At 40.2% G+C, this 24,789-nt stretch overlaps 1 protein-coding gene across 9 annotated transcripts in view; it reads left to right on the top strand.

Moving 5' to 3' along the window:
- NRXN3 (neurexin 3) overlaps positions 1 to 24,789 on the top strand; it is a 1,709,419-nt gene that overhangs the window by 1,650,015 nt on the left and 34,615 nt on the right. For 5 of the 9 annotated variants that reach the window (XM_078393271.1, XM_078393299.1, XM_020794338.3 and 2 more), the window contains one exon: positions 14,134 to 14,218. In XM_078393271.1, the coding sequence (XP_078249397.1) occupies positions 14,134 to 14,218 (85 nt within the window). The remainder of the gene's footprint in view (positions 1 to 14,133; positions 14,219 to 24,789) is intronic. The other 4 variants (XM_078393277.1, XM_020794339.3, XM_020794345.3 and 1 more) reach the window with 1 other exon arrangement.

The raw sequence follows: 24,789 nt of genomic DNA on the forward strand, positions 1-24,789 counted from the left end.
GAAGTCTCCACTATGACCTGTTGTCCGTCTTGGCACTTTGTTTCTCTGAAGTACTCAAGCCCCTTCACCACAACAAGGCAGCAATCCATGAAAGGGTCTACTTTACTCTAGTTGGGACTACTCTAGTTGGGACTAAGAACCGGATTTAGTGTACTTATTTACCAACAGCATCTCAGTGGTCTTTTGTACTTTGGAGGTTGCTCCACATTGTATGCTGCAAACCTGATTGTTTTAGTTCTACTCATGGCACACCAGCATTTCCCATAGAACACCTGTAACTTAAAGTATAGACTACAACAGACACACATCTGAGAACTCTGGCTCAGTCACACCAAACAACTGTGCTGCATAAAGTGTGGGTATCAATGTTTCCCAACCTTGGGTAATGCAAGTGTTCTTGTATTGCAACTCCCAGAAACCCTGGCTAGCACAGGGGTTCTCAAAATAGCAGTCCAAGAACACCTGGGTTTCCCAAGGTTGGGAGCCACTGATATACAGTATGTATATCTAGGTTTTGAACTTGCATCTCCTTGTGCTTCTCTGATCCAAATCTCACTCTCACCCTCTGTAAAACTGGCTTCCATCAAGCTGACGTCATAGCAGAAATGTGGCTAATTTGCATACTTTGAACCAGGGATTCCACTGTGATTTTTGGCTATGGGCTGCCCTTAGGTTGGTGAGTCCCAGTAGCCCTCTTTAATCCATTAAATTATCCAGGAACGTAGGAGAAATAGAAGGATTACAGGTCTGCAGGGTGCTTCTCCTTTCCATTTTCTAGGTGGCTTGTAATGCACTGTAAATCATATCTGGAACTGGTAAGCCCTTTCTGAGAAGTAGAAAAAGCTTGAAGTCAGTGTGACTCCAAGTGTGTACATGTGTGTGTGTGCAAGGGAGAGAAAGGAGAGCAACAGTGTGTAATCAATAAACAGGCAATCTAGATTCCCGGAGATGCATGTTTTATTTATTTATTTGGTGCCTAAATAATATGTAATTTCTCCAGGCCAAGAAATAAATGGAAAGGATTTAGAGGGATTTGCTTATCAGTGGAACACCACGTAGCGTTACATTCCTCCTGCTTTTGGGAAGGTACATTGAAGTTTGGTTTAAGCTGCTGTGGTTCAATACTCCTCTTTCCTCTGTCAGGGCGCCTTGAACAACAGACAGATTAATCCTCTCCGTTTTCTTGCTTCTTTTTCTTTCTCTCTTTTGCATCCCCTTGCTTATTTAGATTCACTTGGCCCTTCCTGCTGAAATCATAAAGAAAAGGGGGCAAGTGGTAGATTTGGTACAACCGAATGCCCGACTTCCTCAGTGCCTCTGTCCTCACCTTTCCCTTGTCCTCTGGATCTTCTTCAGGGTCAGATCAAAATCCTCCAATGCCTGACACAGAATGTAGTCTCGAAGTCACCGACTTTTATTTTAATAATGGGATTTCTGTGTAGCAATTGTGTTTCCTAAAGGCTAATTTCGGCTTGCAGTGTGACTTTACTTGATACACAGGCAGAGAGCAGAACTGAAGGCTGATTTACGTCCCCGTTTTTAAACTGGTGCGGCTAGTTATTTAATCTTATGTCTGCTGTGGTAATGATTGAGTGCCTGATTTTGTTACAGTGGGTAGCCCCATTGTGAACCCTACTTAATGATATAATTTGGCAGCAAGTACGGCATCTACTTTTATGTCCAACAGGGATCACATAGGCAGGAAATGTAAGAGGTGGGAGGTTTTCAGAGGAGGGTGTGTTGGTTTCTTTGTTGTTGTTAACTCTGCTTGATGTGGAGAATAAAGGGCATGCTGGTTAATGACTGGCTCCCAGTTAATCAGGGATCCAGGACTTATATGAAAGAAATGTGTTCCCATGATGAGACCTCTTTTAGAAGAAATGGGAATGGCAGGAGCTCTGCCTTTGGTATCTTTATTGGTTGATTTTTTGAGAAAGAGTGTGAGAGAGAGATTAAAGAAACAGGGAACTGGGCTTGTTTTTTTTCCCCATCACAAGAACAGTCCAGCTGGATCAGATAAAGGGTCTACTGGTCTAGTGCCCTGTTTTAGCAATGACCCCAAACAGATGCTGTTGGGAAATATAAAAACAAGGCAGGAGAGAAGAAAAAAAAGTTCTCTTTTATTGTTCCTGAACTCAGGGTATGGGGTGCCTCTAAATATTTATCTGTTTAGAGTTAAGCTTTTTGATAGCATTGTCCTCTGTGGATTTGTCTAATCCAGGGCTAGGGAACTTTGGTGCAAGGTTATCTTCCTTCATGGAGGCATATGAATTACAGGTATATGAAGTATCTGGTGACACCATCTTTTCTCCTTTTCTTTCTACCATCCTCTACTCATTCTTTACTCTGACATGTCACTCTCTTGATCTCTTTGCCCCCTCATCCTCTCTCTCTCTCTCTCTTTATATCACCCTCTTTCTGATACCACCTTCTCTCACTATGTGTCTCTCTGTTTCTCTTCCTCACTCTTTTTTTTTATTTTGATACATGGAACTGAAGGAAAATAAATAGCCTTCCTGTAGAAAATGCCCTCAGTCATGATTTAGGCTTCTAAACAGCATTCTTCCTGTAGCATAAGTGGTGGGGAAGATGGACAGCCAAAGCAAGAAGTCTTTATTGGGTGGAACTTTGAAACAGAACAGCCATGTGATTGTGGAAGTGAATGGGGATAGAGTTGCCAGAAAATGGCACATATCTCTGAGATGGTTTTGGAGTTTCCTTCACAAGGAAAATATCCAAGGAATTCTAAAAGAAGCAAAAGTACTTATTCATAAGCCTAAGTGGATATCAGAGGCAACATTTGCCCATCTCCAACATGCCACAGTGCCTTGCTTGAAATGAAATATTAGAAAGGTGCTGCCTCAATTAATCTGTTTCGTTTTGGGAATAGTGAATGTTAAGGTCCAGATTTCAAAGTCTATGATATTTTTAAAATGTCATTTTAATTTCCCATTCTAAGAAGTAGAGCAGCTGGAAAGCTCTGATGAAACGTGACATAATATTTTCTGTTTGGGGAAATTTTTGTGCCCTATTTCTATATTTTATATTATTACATTTTAAAAACACCATTAGCTGAAGTTCTGTGGGCAGTATACAAATTAAAAACATAAAATACAAAGTAGTAATAAAAAAGTAATAAAGCAAGTCAAAGAAAAACAAAATAAGGACCAGTAATAGCTGAGCGTAAACTATTAGGTCTGAAGCACTAAAAACAGAACCTAAAATGCATGGAAAATCAAAACGTGTCAGGCTGACATGAAAAAGCCATGAGATGAGCACCAGATAATTTTTTTTTGAGGAAGACATTCCATAGATGGGGGCCATCACTGAATAGGCCCTATAAGCCCTGAATAGGCAATCTCCGTGTCTTACCTCATTTAGTGAGGGCTAGGGATATGATTCCTCACTTGTTTCTATCTCACATACAAGGATGAGGAATAATTTTTCTTTTCACTGGTGAGGATGGTGAGCAATTGTGTTCACAACAAGATTCTCATATTGGCAAGAAATGGTATTTTAGACCAAAAAATATCCAATTTTGCACAAAATTATCTAAAAATTGTGCAGATGTGCAAATTGCCTAAAACCAGGAATTTTATTTATGAATTTGAAACATTAGGTGGGTTGTATCTTTCTTATCACTCATCCACTTCTTTTCTTGCTCTGTGCCTTTTTGCATGGGTCTATATGTGCACCCAGACATCCATACTTTGCTTCTCCAAAGAAAAAGATGTTAGAGATATTATATACATATTGTGGAGTCTCTCCGTGGAGAAAAACCCAGTTTGTCTTGCTCTCAGAGGCACCTGAGGAATCTCGTGGATTTTTAAAATTATTTATTGAGGGGTCTTGTATTGGGATAACCTCCACTGACCTAAAAATAAAAATAAAAAAGGGAATTCAGCCAGTGTTTTGTTCATGTATACCAGGGGCCTCAACTCTATGACCTGTGGGCCACATCCGGCCCACCTTGCCATTTTAACTGGCCCTTCCCTTAACCCTGTGCAGGGGTGCATGTATGTGTGCATCTTGGGGGGTATATGCACACACATACGTGCGGGCGTGGGGGTTGCAGGGGTGGGCGTGCAGATGGGCATACATGTGCACACATGTTCCTGTTTCTTTGGCCCTCTAAGATATTGAAAGTATCCGGTGTGGCCATCAGGGCAAAAGTTTGGAGACCCCTATACTGAAGGTTCTTAGTCATGGCCTTGGACAATGATTTCAGGGTACAGATAGGTGAATGTGAATGTTCTTATGAGGATTAGAAAAAGAACCAACATTCATTCCCCCCCCCCCAAAGCACTGTAAAGATGCTATTTAGAGGCTGACCTGGAGCAGGAATATGATATGTGCAATGGGTTTAGGGAGGGAAAAATCTCCAGAGAAGTAAGAGAACATAAGCCACTTTAAATATGAAATAAATAAAAAGTGAGGCAGCCATCAAGAGCATGCTGTGGCACAATTTGTGTGCTGAACTTTGGAACAGGGATATTTATAGGTCTTTCCTCTTTTCACTCACACGAAGAATGAGAACTCCATCGTTCACTGGACCTGTTATTTATAATTTCATAAAGCTGTTCCATAGTGGGGTTTATTTTATCTTGTGCCCAATGCCCATCAAATCGTGGGAGAGCAAGTGGATGAGGTAGTCTGAAAGGAACTGTTCTCAGTGGAAGATTTCAGAGAGGCTTTTGTGTGGAACAGTGGGTCAAAGGATCTGGATCTAAAGCATAAATTCTAACTTTAGCCTGTTAGGAAAGTGAAGAAGGGATGTAATTGTCCTGACCACATCTTGCTGTGCTATCTAAAATTCTCTCTGAATACCCCTAAGATGTGTAGTAATGAACACAGATATAGGACCCTCACCAGAAGCAAGATTGATGAAGCCTTTGAATTGAATAATTAGAATGTGGTGATTACTGAAACAATAATTCATTGGAGGCAGTTCTTTGAAACTGAGGGAATTTGAAGGTAAATATGCTCATAAATCCTCAAGGTTAGATGCAGACTTCTCAGCTTTTCCTATTGTGTGCTCCTGTTTGATACCACAGCAATTTCATAAGCACAGTAGTGAAGCAGAAGGACAATAATATTAATAATAATATAAATGCAATAAAAGTTCTTTCAAAGGACAAATAAAGGGTCCTCTGTCTAGAGAGATATTTTATTGAAGGTTATTATAATACTGTCTTTAGTTTTATGGTCCTTAATACTAGGCTCCTTAATTCCAATTCTGAGATTTAAAAAATAAATTAAACTCATATCTTACAATGGGATGCTTTGAAATATTTTCTTGTGAAGACATTATGTCTTATCTGCTGGTTAATATATAGAGTACGCAAATATATTCTGTTTCTGTCTTTGTCCCTTGCAACAGAAGCATTTTTACTCCTCTATTATAGAGTAACTAACAGACAACTTATTAAAAATTGGCTTTATTCCTCAGCTCATCACTTCAGATACAAGGTGGAAGGTATATTTAGAAAAAGTAACTTTTTGGACTACAACTAGGGAAAGAATAATGAGAATTATAGGTGTTTTTAAAAAAAAAAAAAAAAAACCTAATTTCCCCTCTTGTTCTGAATAAAACACAGAATCCTTACTATACCTGAATTAGATAATACTTCCTACAGTCTATGCTAGCTGGTGGCTAGTATATTCAGATATTGAAGCAGGAATGTTTCCAGTGCTACTTAGAAATGTTGTTTGCATGTATAAGCATGCAAACAAAAAACATGTAGTGTACGACTGAGCTACCATACATACATACATACATACATACATACATACATACATACATACATACGTACAGTACGTACGTACGTACGCACGCACCCACCCACCCACCCACCCACACACACACACACACACACACGTACGTACGTACGTACGTACGTACGTACATACATACATACATACATACATACATACATACATACATACATACATACATACATACATACATACATACTATTTCAATTCTCCTAGTAAAGTGGCACAATATTGCCACAGATCCAACCAACTAGAGGAAGGGCAGCAGCATAATTTATGCCCACCGTACAGCATAGATGAGAAAAGGTAAAGTGAATTTCAGTGATATGAAAGGGCTGCAGTCCATGATAGCTTATGCCAGATAAAACCTGTTAGTCCTCATAGTGCCACAAGACACGTCCTTGTTTAAGAGCAGGAAAGTTGACTTGAATTTTTAATTTTAAGAATTAAAAATAGTAAAAACTAGATGGTGTCCAGCTGGAACACACACAGGGAAGAGATGCATGTTAAGATACTCTAGCCCTTTGTTTACCAATGTAAGAGTGTAAATGTATTCTCAAAGGCTTTCATAGCTGGGATCCAATGGTGGTTGTAGGTTTTTCAAGCTGTTTGGCCATGTTCTGGAGGTTCTAGAGTTCTAACTCCTGTCCTCTGAAGGTGCCGGCCACAGAGACTGGTGAAATGTTAGGAAGAAAAGCCTCCAGAACACAACCAAACAGCCCAAAAAACCTACAACAACCATAAGGATGTAAATATTTGTGTATTTCATTTTTACAGGTAAGAATAAGAAATTCTAGCCATTTTCTCCCTCTGAATGAGATTGTGGAGAGTTTTGTGCAGTTTTCCTTTTCCAGTACATTTTTGCAACATTTTCATTTTCAGGCTAAGGTTCCTGCTGGTGAGAAAAGATATTTTTTTTCATTCTTGCACAGGAGTTGAACATCTTGCAGCAGTTGAACACATTTTCACCAATATACCCTTTTTTACTGAGGATGCAAAAGTTTGGGAGTATTGATTACATGAATTCCAGTTTGTAGAGAAGTCGGGGGGGGGGCTGAATATGAGTGGCAATTCCTATTCAATTTTTGCATCTATCAGATTTCAAGGAGGACAAGGAGAGATTGTGGCATTTAAGGAGAGCAGAGTAGTACCTCTCAAGAGTTTGTATGGAGGATACTTCCTCCACCACTTCCTCTCTTGACCCTTGCCCAGCCTGGCTAATCAAAGCAGCCAGGCCTATAACTACTGAATGGGCCACAGCGATAATTAACGAGTCTTTCCGGGAGGGCAGGGTTCCTCCTGCCCTCAAGGAGACACTGATTAGGCCCATTAGAAAGAGACCCCATCTGGCAGCGGACAATATTGGCAATTACAGGCCCATCGCCAAGTCTCTTTCATTAGCAAAGTGGTAGAGAGGGTGGTGGGCGATCAGCTTCAGGCGCACTTGGATGAAACAAATGCCCTGGACCCATTCCAGTTGGGCTTCAGGCCATGCCATGGTATAGATACACCATTGGTTGCCCTGTATGATGACCTATTGAGGGAGGCTGACAGGGGAAAAACTTCTCTGTTGGTCATCCTCGATATCTCAGCCACCTTCAATACTGTAGACCACGGTATCCTCCTGAGGAGGATCTCCGAGTTAGGAATTGGTGGCTCGGCGTTGGCCTGGTTCCGATCCTTCCTGGGAGATCATCCTCAGAGAATTCAGCTTGGGGAGAGTGTGAGTGGAGCCTCAACTGTGGGGTTCCGCAGGGCTTGTCTATCTCCCCAATGCTCTTTAACATCTATATGAGGCCACTGGGCAAGGTCATCAGGGGGTGTGGAGTGGCGTGCCATCAATATGCTGATGACACGCAGCTCTACATCTCCTTTTTTCCAACTACAGTGGATGCTGTTCTGTCCCTGCAGCGCTGCCTGGGGTCTGTACTGCAATGGATGCAGGATAATGGGCTGAGGCTGAAACCAGACAAGACAGAGGTCCCAGACAAAATGGAGGGTGGGCGGACCTACCATCAACGGTTTGGGAAACTCCCTCTCTTTTTTGGGGGGGGTGACTCTCACAGTGAAGAGTGAGGTTTGCAGCTTGGGGATTCATCTGGACCAGTCGCTTACCATGGAATCCCAGTTGGTGTCTATGGTCCGATCTGCTTATTTCCATCTGTGGCACATTGCCCAGCTGCGTCCCTATCTAGATGGGGGGTCGCTCACCACACTGGTCCATGCACTCGTAATCTCGAGGTTAGATCACTGTAATGCTCTCTACATGGGGCTACCTTTGAGATCAATGTGGAAACTCCAAATGGTGCAGAATGCGGCGGCCAGACTTATTAGTGGGGTGAGGAAACAATATCATATCTCCCCTACTCTGGCCGCCTTACATTGTATGCCCATTCGGTTCCACGTCGATTTCAAAGTTCTAAGGCTTACGTATAAAGCCCTAAACGGTTTAGAGCCTCGATGCCTGGCGGAACCCCTCCTCCCACCCAAATCTACTCGTATCGCTCAGTCTAGCCAGGAGGTGAGGCTGAGGAGCCTAACACCAAGGGAGGCCAGGAAGGAAAAAACAAGAAACCAGGCCTTCTCGGCAGTAGCTCCTCGCCTTTGGAATGGCCTCCCTTCTGAGATCTGTATGGCCCCTTCCCTGGACATTTTCAAATGCCAACTGAAAACCTGGCTATTCAGGCAAGCCTTCCCTCCAGCCACCTCTTGATTTATTTTGTTCTCTCACCTTGAGTCTTTGTCTATTGATATATTATTTGTACCATATTTTAAATGGTTTATTTTATATGCTGTTAGCTGCCCAGAGTAGTTGGTTGACTAAATGGGTGGGGTACAAATTAAATAAATAAATAAATAAATAAATAAATAAATAAATAAATAAATATATACATACATACATACATACATACATACATACATACATACATACATACATACATACATACATACATACATACATACATACATACATACATACATACATACATACATACATACTATTTCAATTCTCCTAGTAAAAACTTCCCAGTTGTCGGAATTTGTAAAGGCAAAGGGAAGGGCTTTCTTTAAGTCCAAGCCCTCACATGTCTTGTTCTTTCATGTCAAGAAGAGAGAGTACAAATTCTTCTATGTTGTAATTTCTGCAAGAGAAAAGCACTCTCTTTTCTTCTACAGAATTTAATGTTGTGCAAGCAATAAAATGTGTTAATGCATATAATGCTAACTGTGCAAAATGAGGATTGCTAGAGCTTTACTGTCTACTTATTAAGTACGAATAAGTCTAGGAATAGTCTAGTATTGTAAGTCTAGGAAGTTTTGTTTGCATCTTTTAAAATAATTGTGGATTTCACTTCTTCCTAGGTCCCACTATTGTTCTTCTTTCTTTCTTTCCTGCCCAAAATCTATCTTTGGGAGACTTGGTTACATATTTTTAAGGTGCCATCTTTTTCGAAATATTGCTTTCATTGATCAGTAAAGTAGCTTTCCAATATACATATGTAACATATGATTCTGGAAGATAAAGTTTATCTAGTCCACGTGCATTCTAGGCAATGATTGGGAAATGTATGTGTAAAATGGCCACTAGAGCAGAATTCAGCCTTTCCCCCCTTCAGTAACTTCTTGGAGAAAACACAAGGCTAATAGGTGGAGGGGGAAAAGAGGTAACTACTTGTACTGAACTAAATCCTGACTGATTCTGAATATCACTATAAGCATTTTCTAAAAATTGTTGGGTAAAAAGCAAGTCTCTGGCAGTTCCCGTCTGCCAGATTGAGATATCTTTTTTGCAGTGTCTTATGCCAGAATTCTTTTTACAGAGACCCCATAGCCCCATACAACCTGTACCTTTTATGCATGCAAGAGAGAAACGGGAAAGTGGAAAGAATCTGGTGTCAGACTTCTGTAGAGCTCATATCGCTGAGGGCAGAATAATTTTGTACTCTTGTGCTGGAGCCATATAGCCCATGTCCAGAGGCTTCCACAGAATCATCCTAATGGTTTCCATTAGTAATTCTACTAATTGCAGCAATTACATGAAGAAGTCGCTGCTGGGGAGAGAAGCCATTAGAGTTCTCCTTAACAGACTGTGGTACATGCTGCTCCTTAATTAGAGCTGCCATTGAAAAGGAAAAAGGAGAGAGAGAGAATGAATTACCAGCTGGAAAGTGCAAGGAACATGTGCTGAAGTCATTGGGGCCACAGATGCTCCTCAGCCTTTTTGGAGCTGGCCTTCCCACCTCACCTCTTGTACATTCACTATCCTATTAGCCCTGGACCTATTCAGGCATTCAGTTTCCCAAAAAATGCTTAAATGGAGCAGTTAGCCTTTCCCTCTCTAAGTGAGCAATAGTAAGTCTGAAGAGGATTGCTTCCTGTTCATCTGTAGGCTCTATACATAGGCAAGAACGCCTCATCTTCAGACTTGGTGTCACTTGGCGTAGAGAAAGGGATGGCAGAGGGGACAAGACTAGCCACAAGCAAGTTCAGGAGATGAATTCTGTAACGCCTGGATAAGGCTGATATTTCCATTGAAACCCATTGTGTAGGTCAGTTGGGAGGGGGTGTAATTAGAAGGAAGTGTTCTGTCTAGCTCATTAACAATGTGGTACCTCTGTTCTATCCACAGTATATCTGTGTTTAACCACACAGTCTACATTTCTTTTGTCTGACCAGAAGAATTAGCTGTGAAAAGCATGTGTTCTGCCCCATGTGTAAATGACACTGCCTTTGTATTTACTTGTATCAGTAATAAACCTGTAGTTTCACACCACTGATGTTTAATAATAATAATTAAAAAATGAATCTTGTCAGTGACAGCTATTGTAATTGCACCTGTTTCTGAAGGAAACATAAACTGAAGAATTTTCTCAATTATCGGCAGTGGCTAAATTAAATAGGTGCAGCATGGGGACGATCATGTTTTACCTAATTGCCATTTAGCTGGTCAAAATAAGGGACAGAATCCTGCTTGGTTCCATTGGAATGTAATGACTCACCAACATAGTAACAGACAAAGTTCCCTCTAAGCCAGCATGACAACGCCACCCCTCTCTGCACAGCATTCTTCTTCCTCTATGCGGCAATTGCATTTAGCTCCTTCGGTTCTAGGGGATGGAGTCACACATGCATGCAGTGAGGTTGCATGAGAGAGGTGGAGTCCTACCCAATGGTAACAGAGGGTCTCACACTTCCCCTTTTTTTTCACTTATGTAAACAGGAATTCCCACTGCTACTCCCTGAGCTGTGCACCTATGTTTTCAGAGGAAGTGTAACCCCATCCAGTACATGCTGAATCCCTAGTGCTTAATCTGCTTATTGACTGAACAGGAGCTTCTCTCTCTCTGTCTCTCCTATATGAATTAAGTTTCAATTTTCTGGAAGTTGAGTCATAGCAACTAGATTCCTTTCTTATTAGGTTGAAATGTTTTGCTGCTCATTCAAGTAGCTTCTTCAATCTGGGGAGAGTTGGTAGAAGACCCCTGATATCTCCTCCAGGTTGGTTTAACTTCCACCTGGTCTGAATAGGCTCCTTAGATGGACAAAGGACGGGTGTGTGTGTGTGAGTGAAAACCCCGCTTCTGCAGTCCTTCTCCGCCCATTGCCATGGGTCATTAACAGTCATCAACAGTGGTCTTCCTGGTGGGTGTGGTCCTGATCTTTCTGGAGACAGATGAAAGGGCAGCATGATAAATAGGAGACAGATTGTATCTAAGGCCTCCACCCCTGTTGAGTGAGGGATTTTCTATATGCACACGTATAGCCTCTCCGACCCCTCTCTCAAACCATTTATCTTTTCGGTCCAAAATGAGTACATCTTGCTCATCAAGTGATAATGGGAGGAAAAGGACTGCAAAGGTGGGATTTTCACTCTCACACACATACGCCATCCTTTGTCCATCTAACGAGCCTATTCAGACCAGGGGGAAGTGAAACCAGGATATATCGGGTCTCCTATCAACTAAGACTGAAGAAGCTACTTGGATGAGTAGCGAAACATTTCAATCTAATAAGAAGTCGAAATGCTATGACTCAACTTCCAGATGGCTGAGAATATTCACAGATAAGTTTCAGTTTGTTTACCCTCATCCTGTCCATTACTGACATTAGACAATGGTCTAGGCCCAAACTGCTTCCTTGGAATCAGACAGGAAGGAGAGATGGAGTTGGAGGTTATCAGCATACTGGCTGCACAGAACCCCAAACCTCTCAGCAACCTTTCCCGTGAATTTCATGTAGATATTAAATAGCATGGGGGACGAAATTGAAACCTGGGCCAGGGTATCAGAACATGAGAAGGTGGTGCAGGTGCAACAATATTGCAGCAGCACCTCCTTATTTTGTTTGTTTGTTTGTTTGTTTGTTTGTTTGTTTGTTTATTTATTTATTTATTTATTTATTTATTTATTTATATCCCGCCTATCTGGTCTTGCGACCACTCTAGGCGGTCCAAGATCATCCAAGGAAATTTGTTCACTGAACAGTGGTGGTATATTACCTTCTGAACTCAGCCCTCCAGGAAGGTCCATGGCCACCATAAAACAGCTCCTCCAAGACCTATCTCAGAGACATGGCCCAGAAGGATACCATGGCGGGTAGTATTGAAAGATACTACCACTGAAAGACTTATCTGAACCAATGGGACTACACTCCTCCTGTCCATTTCCCAGCGTAGATGATGCAAGCAAGGTGGCCAAAGCAGTCTCTGTCCCATTACCAAGCCTGAAGCCAGATAGGAATGACAATCTGTTTCATGCAGGAACCCCTGAAATTAGGAAGCCACCACATTCTTGAACACCTTCCCAAAAAATGGAATACAGTGGTGCCTCACTAGACAGTTACTCCGCATGACAGTTTTTTCGCTAGACATTGACTTTTTGCGATCGCTATAGCGATTCGTAAAACCATGATTCCTATGGGGGAATTTCGCTGGACAATGTTTGGTCCCTGCTTCGCAAACCGATTTTCGCTAGACAACGATTTTGACAGCTCCCTCTGCGCTTGCAAAACGTGTGGTTTCGGGACCCAAGCTTTGCAAGACAGCTATTTAAACAGCTGATCGGCAATTTGCAAAGCGGCTTTTCTATGGCCGATCTTTGCTAGACAACGACGATTATTCCCCATTGGAACGCATTAAACAGGTTTCAATGCATTCCAATGGGGAAATGCTTTTCGCGCTAAACAGCGATTTCAGTGGAACGGATTATCATCATTTATTTATTTATTTATTTATTTATTTATTTATTTATTTATTTATTTATTTATTTATTTATACCCCGCCTATCTAGTCATTTCGACCACTCTTGGCCGCTTACAACATAAAGGATAACAAGTTCAAGAAAAATTTATAACAATTAATTAATTAAATGATTATAATTTTTATATATAATTATAATTTAAAGTCTAGCGAGGCACCACTGTACTGGAGACTGGCTGGTAATTATTCAGTTCAGTGAGATCCCTTTTTAGACAGGTTTTTCCCAACTGAGTTGAGAGTAAAGAGTTTTGGTTTGGGATACTGTGCATTATATTTCTTTATGTCGCTCTTAAGGTGTTTTTTAATTGTTTTAACTAATTGGTTTAACATTAGCGTATATTTTAATAGTCCAGCAGCTGTGTAGGTGTTACTATGAGATAAATATGGGATAAGTGTACAGATCCCTGAGGTGTACCTTCTCCAGGCTGGCTTTCCTCTCCAAAATGAAGGGTATAAGATTATAATGACTGAAGTACTGATGTGTGACCACTCAATCAAAGAAACCTTTTCATATACTGTTCACATCACTATTGAGGCTCAGGTTTCCAATGGTTAATCCAGTGGCACAAAACTACTATTAGTGGGTTCTGAGGTAATAGAAGATCGTCCAAGGAAACTTGTTCACTGAACAGTGGTGGTATATTACCTTCAATGTGAGAAGGCAACTGGCCTCTGAATACACAAAGTACTTTGTGTTCATGTTCTGCCTGTAGGCTTTCCACAGGCATCTTGTTGGCTGCTGTGGAAACAGAATGTCTGATCAGCTTTTGGTCTGACCCAGCACAGAAATTCTCTTACCTTCAGAGTTTACTGTTGGTGGTGGTGCTTCTCCACAAGCCCTTGGTAATGTTGTTGTTTTGTACTAAAGATCCTAGAATTCCACAGTCACGATGGTCAGTGGCCATGCAAAGTAAAAAATTCTGGGACTTCTAGTCCCCAAAGTAACATTTTCCGTCTCTGTTCATTACTGACTTTGTGATCAGAACGGTCACACTTTGCTTATTACCCTGTGTACAGTTTTATCTCTCTTTTAATGCCATACCCTATATCTGATCACTGTCCCTCTGCTTTTTGTTTCCTTGTTTTTGTTTACACAACAGACAACAGATGACCTTGTTTCTTCAGCGGAATGTTCTAACGATGACGAAGATCTCATTGAATGTGAGCCGAGTGTAGGTAAGCCAGGTCAGTCTTCTTTTTTTGCTTGCTTTTTAAAAATCTGCAATACACGATGCCTACCTATTTATGTCTGTGTGATTGTATACATATATATGTACACGTATATATGTATATGTGATATATGTATATACGTGTACGACTGCATATCTGATATAAATGCCTAAAGCCAAGCATCCAATCCCATGGAGTTGGCAGATGTAAAACATACACAACCAGTTCTGTTCAGTTTTTCCTGAATCGTTGTGCTACATATTTGTAGTTGTTTTTTGAACTGACTCTGGTAGGGAGAAAGTGACATGTCTAGTACCAACAATGTCATACCAAAAGTTTGGGCTACCAATTTTATAAACGTGTGCCTGTTTCCACATCTATTACTTAAGCTTTCTCGGTAGATGTGGAAACATGCAAAGGAAGTTCCATTTGTCCATGGGATTTTGAATGTGGTTAACATGGCCGAGTATTCATTCAAATATTTTTTATGTGAAGAATTTGAGGTGCACTAAAAATGTAGTGGGTCCAAAACCAGTATTAGGCTGTGCCATGTTTCCTGCAGCATGGATGCTTCAAAATGTATCCACTCAACAGTCAGCGCTGATTGTGGCCATTTGAAACAGGTTCGATTTCTCACTTTGAGCCTAGATACATTTTGATGGTTTGATGGCTTCTTCTTTTTTCTTGTGGGATAGATATGACAGTGTAATATCCAGCAGGCAACTGCAGTCTACTTTATTTTTGAATACCTTTTCCCCAAGTCTTTCTTTTATTTTTTTAATTTATTCCTTAATTTTGAGGCTTGCTGCGAGTTAAGCATTTATATAATAGAGAACAGAATTTCATCGAATTTCTGTGTACCTTGTAAAAATGGAGTTTTATGAGAATCTGTCCTTAAAAGTGAAACACATAAACAATCTTATTTCTTTTTCTTTGACTTTTCTCTGCTTTTTTTAAACAAAGGAGGGAGTCTCTTTTTTTGTGTATTTTGTTTTTGTTTTTGTTTTGCCAAAACCCAACATCAAATGGTTATTTTCGCAAGTATTTTAGATTAATACAATAATAATAATAAAAGTCACCAAAGGCTAGTGCTTTCACATTTCTCTTTCATCCCTCATATTCTGCTTGCATTTTGGGGGGTAAGACTTGCTTTGGAAGTAAAACAAGACCCTTGTGGCTTCGCCATGCATCTGGGAAGTTCCATGATAAAGCTGAACATGGCATTATGAACTGTAGAATCATGTTAATGCACCATTCTCAACAACAAAATGGCAGCTCCTCCCTTCTGTCACATGTTTTTGAAGCCTTTATGCACAGGGTTGTGTCCTAATCAAACACTGAGGGCCACAAAAAAGCAACTTTGCATTAACTTCTACTTTCATAGCACACCTTGTGTTATGATCATTTTCTTCTCAAATAAGCAGTGGAATTTATGAGACAGAAACTCACAAGTCTTAACCAAAACGGTAAATTAGGGATTACAGATGTCACTGTGGTTGAGACCTATAAACTTTTGTACCTCTGCCTTAGTGGGGTACACAAAGGAAGTAGGTCTGGAAGCTATGGTCCAAAATTCTGGGAGTTATCATCCAAACAAGTATCTTCTGGGATGGAAGTCACAGTGAGGAAAAAAAGTATTAAAAAGTCAAAGGGCATTGTTTTCTTTATTTATTTTCTTCCCACTCACTTCAATTAGCTTTTCCTAATCCTTCTTTTGTAGTGACAGTCATCACTGCTACACATGTTGTAGCCAGCCTAGAAAAGTTACTTTTGTGAATGACAACTCTCAGAATCTCCCGGCTACTGGCTGCATGATGGGTGGAGGTCTCTGGGAGTTACATTCCCCCCACAAGCAACTTTTTCAGGATCTGATGGTAATGGCAGCCATGAGGAAAGAGAGATGAGGAAGGACCCTCAAAACAGATTTACAGTGGTGCCCCGCTAGACGATGACCCCGCAAAACGACAAATCCACATGACGATGAGTTTTTGCGATCGCCATTGCACTTCGCAAAACAGTGTTTCCTATGGGTGATTTTCGCTGGACGATGTTTCAGTCCATACTTCACAAGACTTTTTTTTCGGGGGGGACCGATGCTTTGCAAGACAATGATTTTTACTGCTGATCGGGGGCTCCGCAAAATGGCTTCCCTATGGGCGATCTTCGCAAAATGGTTTTTTTTCGGGACCGATGCTTCGCAAGACAGTGATTTTTACAGCTGATCAGCGCTTCGCAAAATGGCTTCCCTGTGGGCGATCTTCGCAAAACGATGACTATTTTCCCCATCGGAACGCATTAAACGGATTCCAATGCATTCCAATGGGGAAACGCTTTTCGCAAGACAATGTTTTCGCTAAACAGCAATTTCAGTGGAACGGATTAACATCATCTTGCAGGGCACCACTGTATAGCTATCACCAGATTAGGTCATAGTGCACCTTTAGGGGCCAGTCATGGAAGTTACAGTTGGTCTGTGAATGTCATTTGCAAAGGCTGAAAACACCAGATTTGGTATTCTAAAGAGCAGCTAGAGACTCATTGATTTAAATTCTGCTACTAATCTTTTAGGACCTCATTAAACTATCCCCCTCCTTTTCTGATTGCCAAGAAATTTGCATTTTAAAGAGAAGCCTTTCCTCCCCCTTTATCAATCCACTCCTCTTATCCATTGCCTGCAGAGATGTTGTGAAGGCTATATCACACAGCTCCTTCCATGGTGATGAATTGCAGTGACACAGAATCTTGAGAGGAAGCATTGGTGAATGAATCAGGCTGCAACAAAGGGAAGCAGTACTTGTTCATCCATAAAGATGTGGTTTGGAAACATTGGGGTTATTGCCACAGAGCCTCAGAATCAAAGGAAACGTCAGACAGGACAGACGTCCCGCCAATCTGTTCTTAGCTGTTCTTTGTTAGTGACTCGCTCTCTTTTCTATCTTTTTCTGGGAGGCACACGCTTAAACTCTCTAACATTGTAAGCATACTTCCTTTGTGTCCTATGGTTTTGATTTTAGAAGAAACTCACTCAACTCCCCTTAAATCACCTTTACTTTGACAGCTTAAGAGACAAAACATATGTTTTGCATAGACAAGGCCTCAGATTCAACCCATGACATTTCCACTTAAAGGATCTCAAGTAAGTTAGGGACAGAGGGCATTTCTGACTGAGATCTTGGAAAGCAGCTGTCAGACAGAATAGACAGTGCTACACTTGATGCGCCATTGGTCTAATTTAGCATAAAGCACATCTGTATACATCTCTGTACATCTAAGTTTTGCCCAAACTAGTGAGTTCTTAAGTAATTTACTGCAATCTCCATCATTACCAACCAGCACGGACAATGTTTATCCAGGCTGAGGGATACTGGAAGTGGTAGTCCAATGCCTCTAAAAAACTATTGGGCATTATTTCATCTTTGTTTTTCTTTTCTTTCATCTTTGTTTTTCTTTTCTTTCATCTTTGTTTTTCTTTTCTCAACAGTTTTTCAATCTATCTTCAGTTATCTTGATTGAAGTGCAAAGGTAGTCACATGGAAGCTCCTAAAATCCTACTATTAATTGAGGTGCTCTTCTTGATTGGCATATCTGAAAGGATCTTTGCCTACACATCAGTGTACAAACAGCATTTGTACATATGCATGTGAGTGTGCTGCATACATATGTCACTGCAGGAACTAAGAGGTGGTTCACAGACATGAAAAAAATGTTCCTGGGCACTACTCACATGAGTAGTCTGATACTATAGTAACAAATATGTCTTGCAGTCCCTAACTAACACACTTGTTATGACATGAGCTTTCATAAATTATATTCCATCATTCAATGCAAGACTGATGGATTTCCATTCTATACAGTTTTCCCATTGGAACAGTTTCCAGAGGAGTAGCGTTGCCAGTTGATTGCAGCAAGAACAGTAAAGAGTTTGCAGTACCACTCCTTCCCACCTCACTGGGATCCACAAGATTTCTTAGACTAGGATGGGAAGTATGTGATTTTGCAGATTTTGTTGGCCTGCAGTTTGCTCCAATCATAGACAGCATAGCTTTGTTGAGGGATGGTGCTGCCCAACAACATCTGGAAGGCCACCTATTGACCAGCCCTGTCTCAGATCATACCAGTATGATTCCTTGGCCAACTGGATTAACACTGACTCATGGAAGAGCCAAAGTGGGAGCTTCTCCCATACACCTCTGAGCTTCTCTTCCTATCCAGTGATACCAAATAAATTGGCATTGCTGTGAATTCCAAATAAATTCAGCAGCCTTCCAGTAGCCTCCATATTGCTATAGTTACATTTTGGTTACCTGCAAAGGATAGTTTCACGAGTCTGGAACAGTCAGATCTGAATGATGTATGGGACTGGTCAGATCTGTCAGTCATACTTTCTCTCATAGGCAAATTTTGGGAATTTTGATTAATTCTTGGTCAGTCCAGGAGTTCAATTCCCCACTTTGCCTCCCAGAAATATAGAAAGCTTATGTGGTCTTGGACAAGCTATTGTCTACCATGAAAAGGGACCCCTTAAGTCAGAATTGACTTGATAGCACATTGTTGTTGTTGTTGTTGTTGTTGTTGTTGTTGTTGTTGTTGTTGTTGTTGTTGTTGTTGTTAATAAAAGCACAAGCACAGTAAATCAAAATTATAAAAACATTGACTGATATTATATAACAGATACACATTTCAACCAAAAACCTATGTATCTGTCCTATGTATCTGTTAAATATCAGAGCAGTATATATTTCTTCTTCTTCTTCTTCTTCTTCTTCTTCTTCTTCTTCTTCTTCTTCTTCTTCTTCTTCTTCTTCTTCTTCTTCTTCTTCTTCTTCTTCTTCTACCTAGCTGTGGAATTTAGATATTTCTCTCCTCATTAATGGATTTTATCCCTCATAGACCAATGCAGCTGTCTTCCTTAGTTTCTTAATGTTCATTGCACAATGCTATGGGAACTGTGTACTGTGCCTCTTTCCTGCATATCTCAGTACAAAACAACATGATAGTCCTGGAGAGTTGCAATCAATCTTCCAGTTGCTCTTCTTTGCCACCACTACACTAGCTCTTTCTTCGGTCTGTCAATACATTTGCAATTAAAATAGGATTTCTCCAACTTTATCAATTTGCTTCTCTTGTCCACTGCCTTGAATGACTAGAGGCAGCTTTGCAGCAATTTGAAAATAAGGCAACAATTATTTCTTGAGACAAAAGCCAACAGGTTAAATGTCATCCCTGCAGAAGCTCTGTGTTCCCGTTCAACTTGACTGCAGTCAGAAATGAGGAGAAAATGCACCCCTTTGTGTGAGTTGATTGCCTGAGGAAAATAAAATCGTTCTGATGAGGGGCTTTGGGAATTTTGGTGGCATCTTCTCTTAACGGGCTTTCATAATTTTTATCTGAATTTAGCAATCATTATTTTGCTCCATTTACTTTGGAAAAGGATGTCAAGATATTTCAATTCATCCCAAGAATGCTTGCCATTATTGGTAGCTGATGATTGGCAACACTGTATGTTCCTGGTGACTCTAGCTACACACCCTCCTTGCCAAATCATTTGCCTTTGATGGAAGGGGCAGTTGCGCACATGGCAAGGAACAGTTGTTTGTAGGATATATAAGGAATGGGAGAACCTGAACATTCCTTACAGCGCATGAAGCAGTAGTTCAGCACCATGTGGAAAACTTCTGCTTCCATTGAATGTAAAACAATTTAGGATGGACAGCATGAATGGAAACTCCATGTGCAGTCAGATCCTCTGAATCCTCTTCAGGATATACTCTGATTAAACATGGCTAATTGGAAAGTCAGCTAAAGCAGCAGTGTGGTGTGCTTACTTCAGAAGAGCAAGACAGCAGCAAATTCTCTGAACATCACATTAATCCTTAGCTGTGATTTTTGAGCCTTCTTCTTGCCCCTTAGCTTCACACCGTTCGTGTGTGCCAACTCTGGTTTTCTTACCTGACAGGAATTTCTGTCTGCCTTTTTCCCCAGAATAAAAATGTCAGTGTATTCCATTCTTCCAAGAATCTTGCTAAGGTGAAGCTGACACCGCTGAATAAAGCCAGAAGGCTTTTCTTAACAAGTGTCTGTGTACAAAAATGCTTTATAGAAATAAAAAGATCCAATGGGGATTGCATTAAAACATGCCGTGTGTGTGTGTGTGTGTGTGTGTGTGTGTGTGTGTGTGTGTGTGTGTTTGTTTGTGTGTGTGTGTGTGTGTGTGTGTGAGAGAGAGAGAGAGAGAGAGAGAGAGAGAGAGAGATTCTCTCCTTTAGCTTTGCATGCATGGAGATGGGGGAAAGCCCACAACAATACCAGAAGATCTTGTAACTTGTGATGGGGTAGCCATTGTCAGTAGGGGTGGCTTGCCATCTGTCACCTCAACCCAAAATTTCAAAGTGAGGCATCCCCTTGCCTTGGCTGTAAGCCATCTAAGGTTATCAGAATGCCATCAAGTCTTATTCCACAGCATTTACCCTTATTCCACAACATTTAGCAGCTTGGGCTTAGAGTGATGCACTAGTGGCTTCTCGAAATTTTCCTGTCAGGCAAAAATGAATGAAAAATGAAAAATAAAGAGGACGAAAATATTGTGACACCTTAAAGACTAGCTGCAATATTTTAATGTGAGCTTTGGTGGACAAGTCCACTTCCTTAGACATGAGAAGAGTGTTCCTGTTTATGACCACAGAGGTTAAACTAATTTCTCCAGGGAATGAGTAATTCTCCAAATGTATTTCAGGGGGAGGGCTTCCCATTACCAGGGGAAGTTGCAAAATTGCCTTCCTCCTCTCTTCTTCTCTCCTTGTTGCAGCATGGGTTTGCCAAGTAGGCCCACATTACCACTAGGGGTACAGAGAAGCAAAGGGGTTTCTGCCCACAGGAGCAAGAACGAAACTAACAGTCGCGTCCAAACTTCAAAGATAAATAAGATAAATAAGCTGGAACTGACATCTAAATTTGAAAAAATGGAGCTACAAAAAATAGGCTGTGTTACGATAAATAATCTTTGTTGGAACTTCCTAGTTGCATATGGGTTTTTATTCTCCGCAAGGGGGGAAAAAGAGCAAGTTTTACTTATTGTTCATGCAGATGCCTTATAGGGCTCCTTTAATTTGAATTTTTAATTGTGTTTTTGATGTACTGCCCCTTCTCCTTCCTAAGCCCCAAAACCTCCTCTCAAGGACCTGATATCTATATGTACAATATGTACTATATATCCTTCTCCCTCTGTGTGTGTATATATATCTATATATCTATAGTACAGTACAGTACAGTAGTAAACCTTTATTGGCATAAATATATATCTCTATATATGTATGTATGTATATATGTAACTATATATATATACAGATATAGATATATAGATATATATACACATACATATATGTATGTATATCTGTTACAGAATAATAAAAAGCCAATTTTAGAAATAGCCCGCATCATCCAGTCACATGTTTACACAGAAATTCATGCCCTCATCTAATCCTGTCATCCACCAATGTGGACAGATGCATGGTACTTTTCTTAATATATGAAGCATGTTACATTTTTCAGAGAGTTTTCATGTTATTTTAATTTTGGTTTGGTTTGTTTTAATGATATTTTCACTCATCAATTATCCTTGGGGAGGGCCGGGGTCAGAAGAATTTTAAGAAATAATAGAGGTATATCTATCAATATCATTACTATTAGCCCTGTGCACGTATAGATAGATATACTGATTATATATATATCTGGAAGACATTTTCTGTCGTTTCACCTCATCTTGCGCCGCATGAATTTTTGGTGTTTAATAATTTGTTTATTATTATTATTATTATTATTATTATTATTATTATTATTATTATTATTATTATTATTATTATTATTATTATTATTATTATTATTATTATTATTATTATTATTATTATTATTATTAATAGTGGTATCATATTGCCATTTTTTTTAATTTGAAAGCTGTTGCTACACTTTTAAAAAAATTATTTCTGGAGTAAATCCAAAGAAATAATAATTCCATTGACTCAAGAGAGATAGAGATCTGCAACCACACAAAGGCAACAAAATCTTTTCTTGCCATCCTAATGATTCCAAACTTCCACACTGAAATAAATTCAACTGAGAAAGTTGTGTGCAAAAGAATGAAGATTCTTGCTCTGCTTTCTGCCTTATACCCTCCCTTCCCTGTTTTCTTCTTCTGTGGAGTGCTTTCTTCTCTCCTTCTCTGTAGTTGTACCTTGCTTTTTTTTTAAGTACCCGGAGAATGTTACAAGGAAAAAGTCCATCTAAAAATCCCCCTCAAGATCACAACAGATCCCTCACATACAAACTGCTGATGGCATAAAAAGAATTTTATTGCAAGTGCAGAATATCTATTGCATTGATTTTATTTTTGGTGGGGGTCAGTGCAAGAACATTTTATAGCATGCTTTAGGTGTTAGCAGACATAACTAACCATCTATGGCTACCATTGACTAACGCATGGATTGTGGTGGTGACATGTTTCATTCAGGCTAACCCAGCCATTCTATAATTTACTTTTGCAGGGAGGGGGAGGATACTTATAGTTTGTTTTGGGGGTTGTTGTTTTTTAAGCCATTTTAGTTTGGTATAATTCATTTTCTTGAAAAAAAATAATTTGTGCATATGCCATTGGCTATTTCAGCAGCCCCCAAGTTTATTTCCTTTTAAAATATTAAGTCTTTGCTTTTTTAATTTCCCCCTCCTCTCCCTCAACCCCTCCTGGGTAGCAATCTTACATCTTGTCTGTATCCATCTGTCATGTTACTACGTCTTGGAATCCATTATTTCTAGTGCTGTTCTGTGATTCTGTTCTCTGTTCATAAGATGTTCTAATTCCTCTCACTCTTGCACTTCCCCAGTCCTCCTCCCTCCTCTTCCCTTTTCAATATTTCCTCAAGGAAATTCCACAAAGGGGCAAAACCATTTAGAAATCTCTCTAGGGCTGATGCCTGAATTGTATTATGAGTCTAAGAATTATAGATCTGGAAAATACTTCAGAATGTTTCCCACCAAAAGCTCCTTCTCTCTCTCTCTCTCTCTCTCTCTCTCTCTCTCTCTCTCTCTCTCTCTTTCTCTCTCTCTTTTTCTGTGTGGAAATGCTGCAAGCAGTGACCTTGTATTTTAATGTAATTCATAGGATAGCCATATAGATTTCAGTGCAACTTCCTTTATTTGAATAATCTCAGAAGCATTCTCATTGTTCCAAGAATCAAAAGTCCCAATGTACAGAAGTGTTACTCATATATACCGTTTGCTGTAGGGTAAAATTAAGGGCAACCAGTGGAATTCATGTGATCTGAAAATGGACACAGTTGGTATTTAATTCAGATAATGGAGATTCTGGTCTGGGTCTAGGTGATACATGCGCCACATGAGTGCCCTTTTTCTTACTTTTTGTGGGTGCCAATGTTTCTGGTCTCACCACATCTGCCAGTGAATTCCCCATAACAACAGCAAAACTAAATGTTTTCCCCCTGTTTTTCACTTCAAAATAAGTTTTGCATAGTGTGTAGGCTTTGTTGGAGAGAGTAATAACCCTTCTGGAAACGTGGTTATCATCTATGTAAACAAGATTTGTACATCCTCACGCATGTTGCTTCTGTTCAGATGTGCTTCAGGGAGGCATCCAACAGCACTGTTAGAAGGAGGAAAAATACATGCACTGTACCTGTCTTGTTATGGCAGTAGGGGGGGAAAGGTTTATTTTTGCAGTGATGCACTTGCTTTAAGTCAAAACAGTGCTTGCAGACAATTTCCAGGAGAGTTGTTACAGCAGGAAACCAGTTGGATGAGCCACACATCTTGTTTTGAAATTAAAAACAAAACAAAACAAAGAACAATGTTGTCTTCAGCAACTGCCGTACCATCAGATTTGACGGCACAGGTATGGAGTCTCTGGATGTTCCGAAAGAAAGATTTGAATCTTGGGCTGGTCAAAACTGTCCGCCCTTGATCTAGTACTGTATGTTTAGTTCCTCTGTGATATTGGGTGAAACAGTGTGTGAAACAATGGCTGAAATCCAGTAGTGAGTCACAAGTAGATCATACCCATTGAATCAGTGGGGATTTGCTGAGTCAACTCCTCAGTAGGTTCCACTGATTCAGTGGGCCTATTGGAGAAGTGATTTACTATTGGATTTTAGCCATTAAAACTATTAACTGGCTCAAATCCTGTTGCTTAGCATGATAAAATTGCACTAGAGTAGGCCCACTGAATCAGTGGGGATTTAGCAAGTCAAGTCTTCTGGAAGTTCAATGGATTCAAATGGACCTGCCTCTAACTGTGACTCACTTTAGCACTGTACAGTTGCAGTTAGACTAGGCCCATTTCAATCTATGGAACTTACAGAGGGGTTGACCCACCAAATCCTCATTGATTTGATGAGCCTAATCTAGTGCAAGAGGATAGTTTCTCAAGATTTCTAGGCGGAAACTATAGCAGGAGTGGTTATTTCAGGATTTTTTTTTTTACCAAATCATGCCCTTCAATTTTTAAAAGTATACATTTGCTGTGGACATGCAGAGATAATGTCTCAACTTTTTTTGATAGAGAAGTACACCCAACATCACAC

This window comes from Pogona vitticeps, chromosome 1 (genome assembly GCF_051106095.1).
Source record: "Pogona vitticeps strain Pit_001003342236 chromosome 1, PviZW2.1, whole genome shotgun sequence".
NCBI classification, from domain to species: Eukaryota; Metazoa; Chordata; class Lepidosauria; order Squamata; family Agamidae; genus Pogona; species Pogona vitticeps.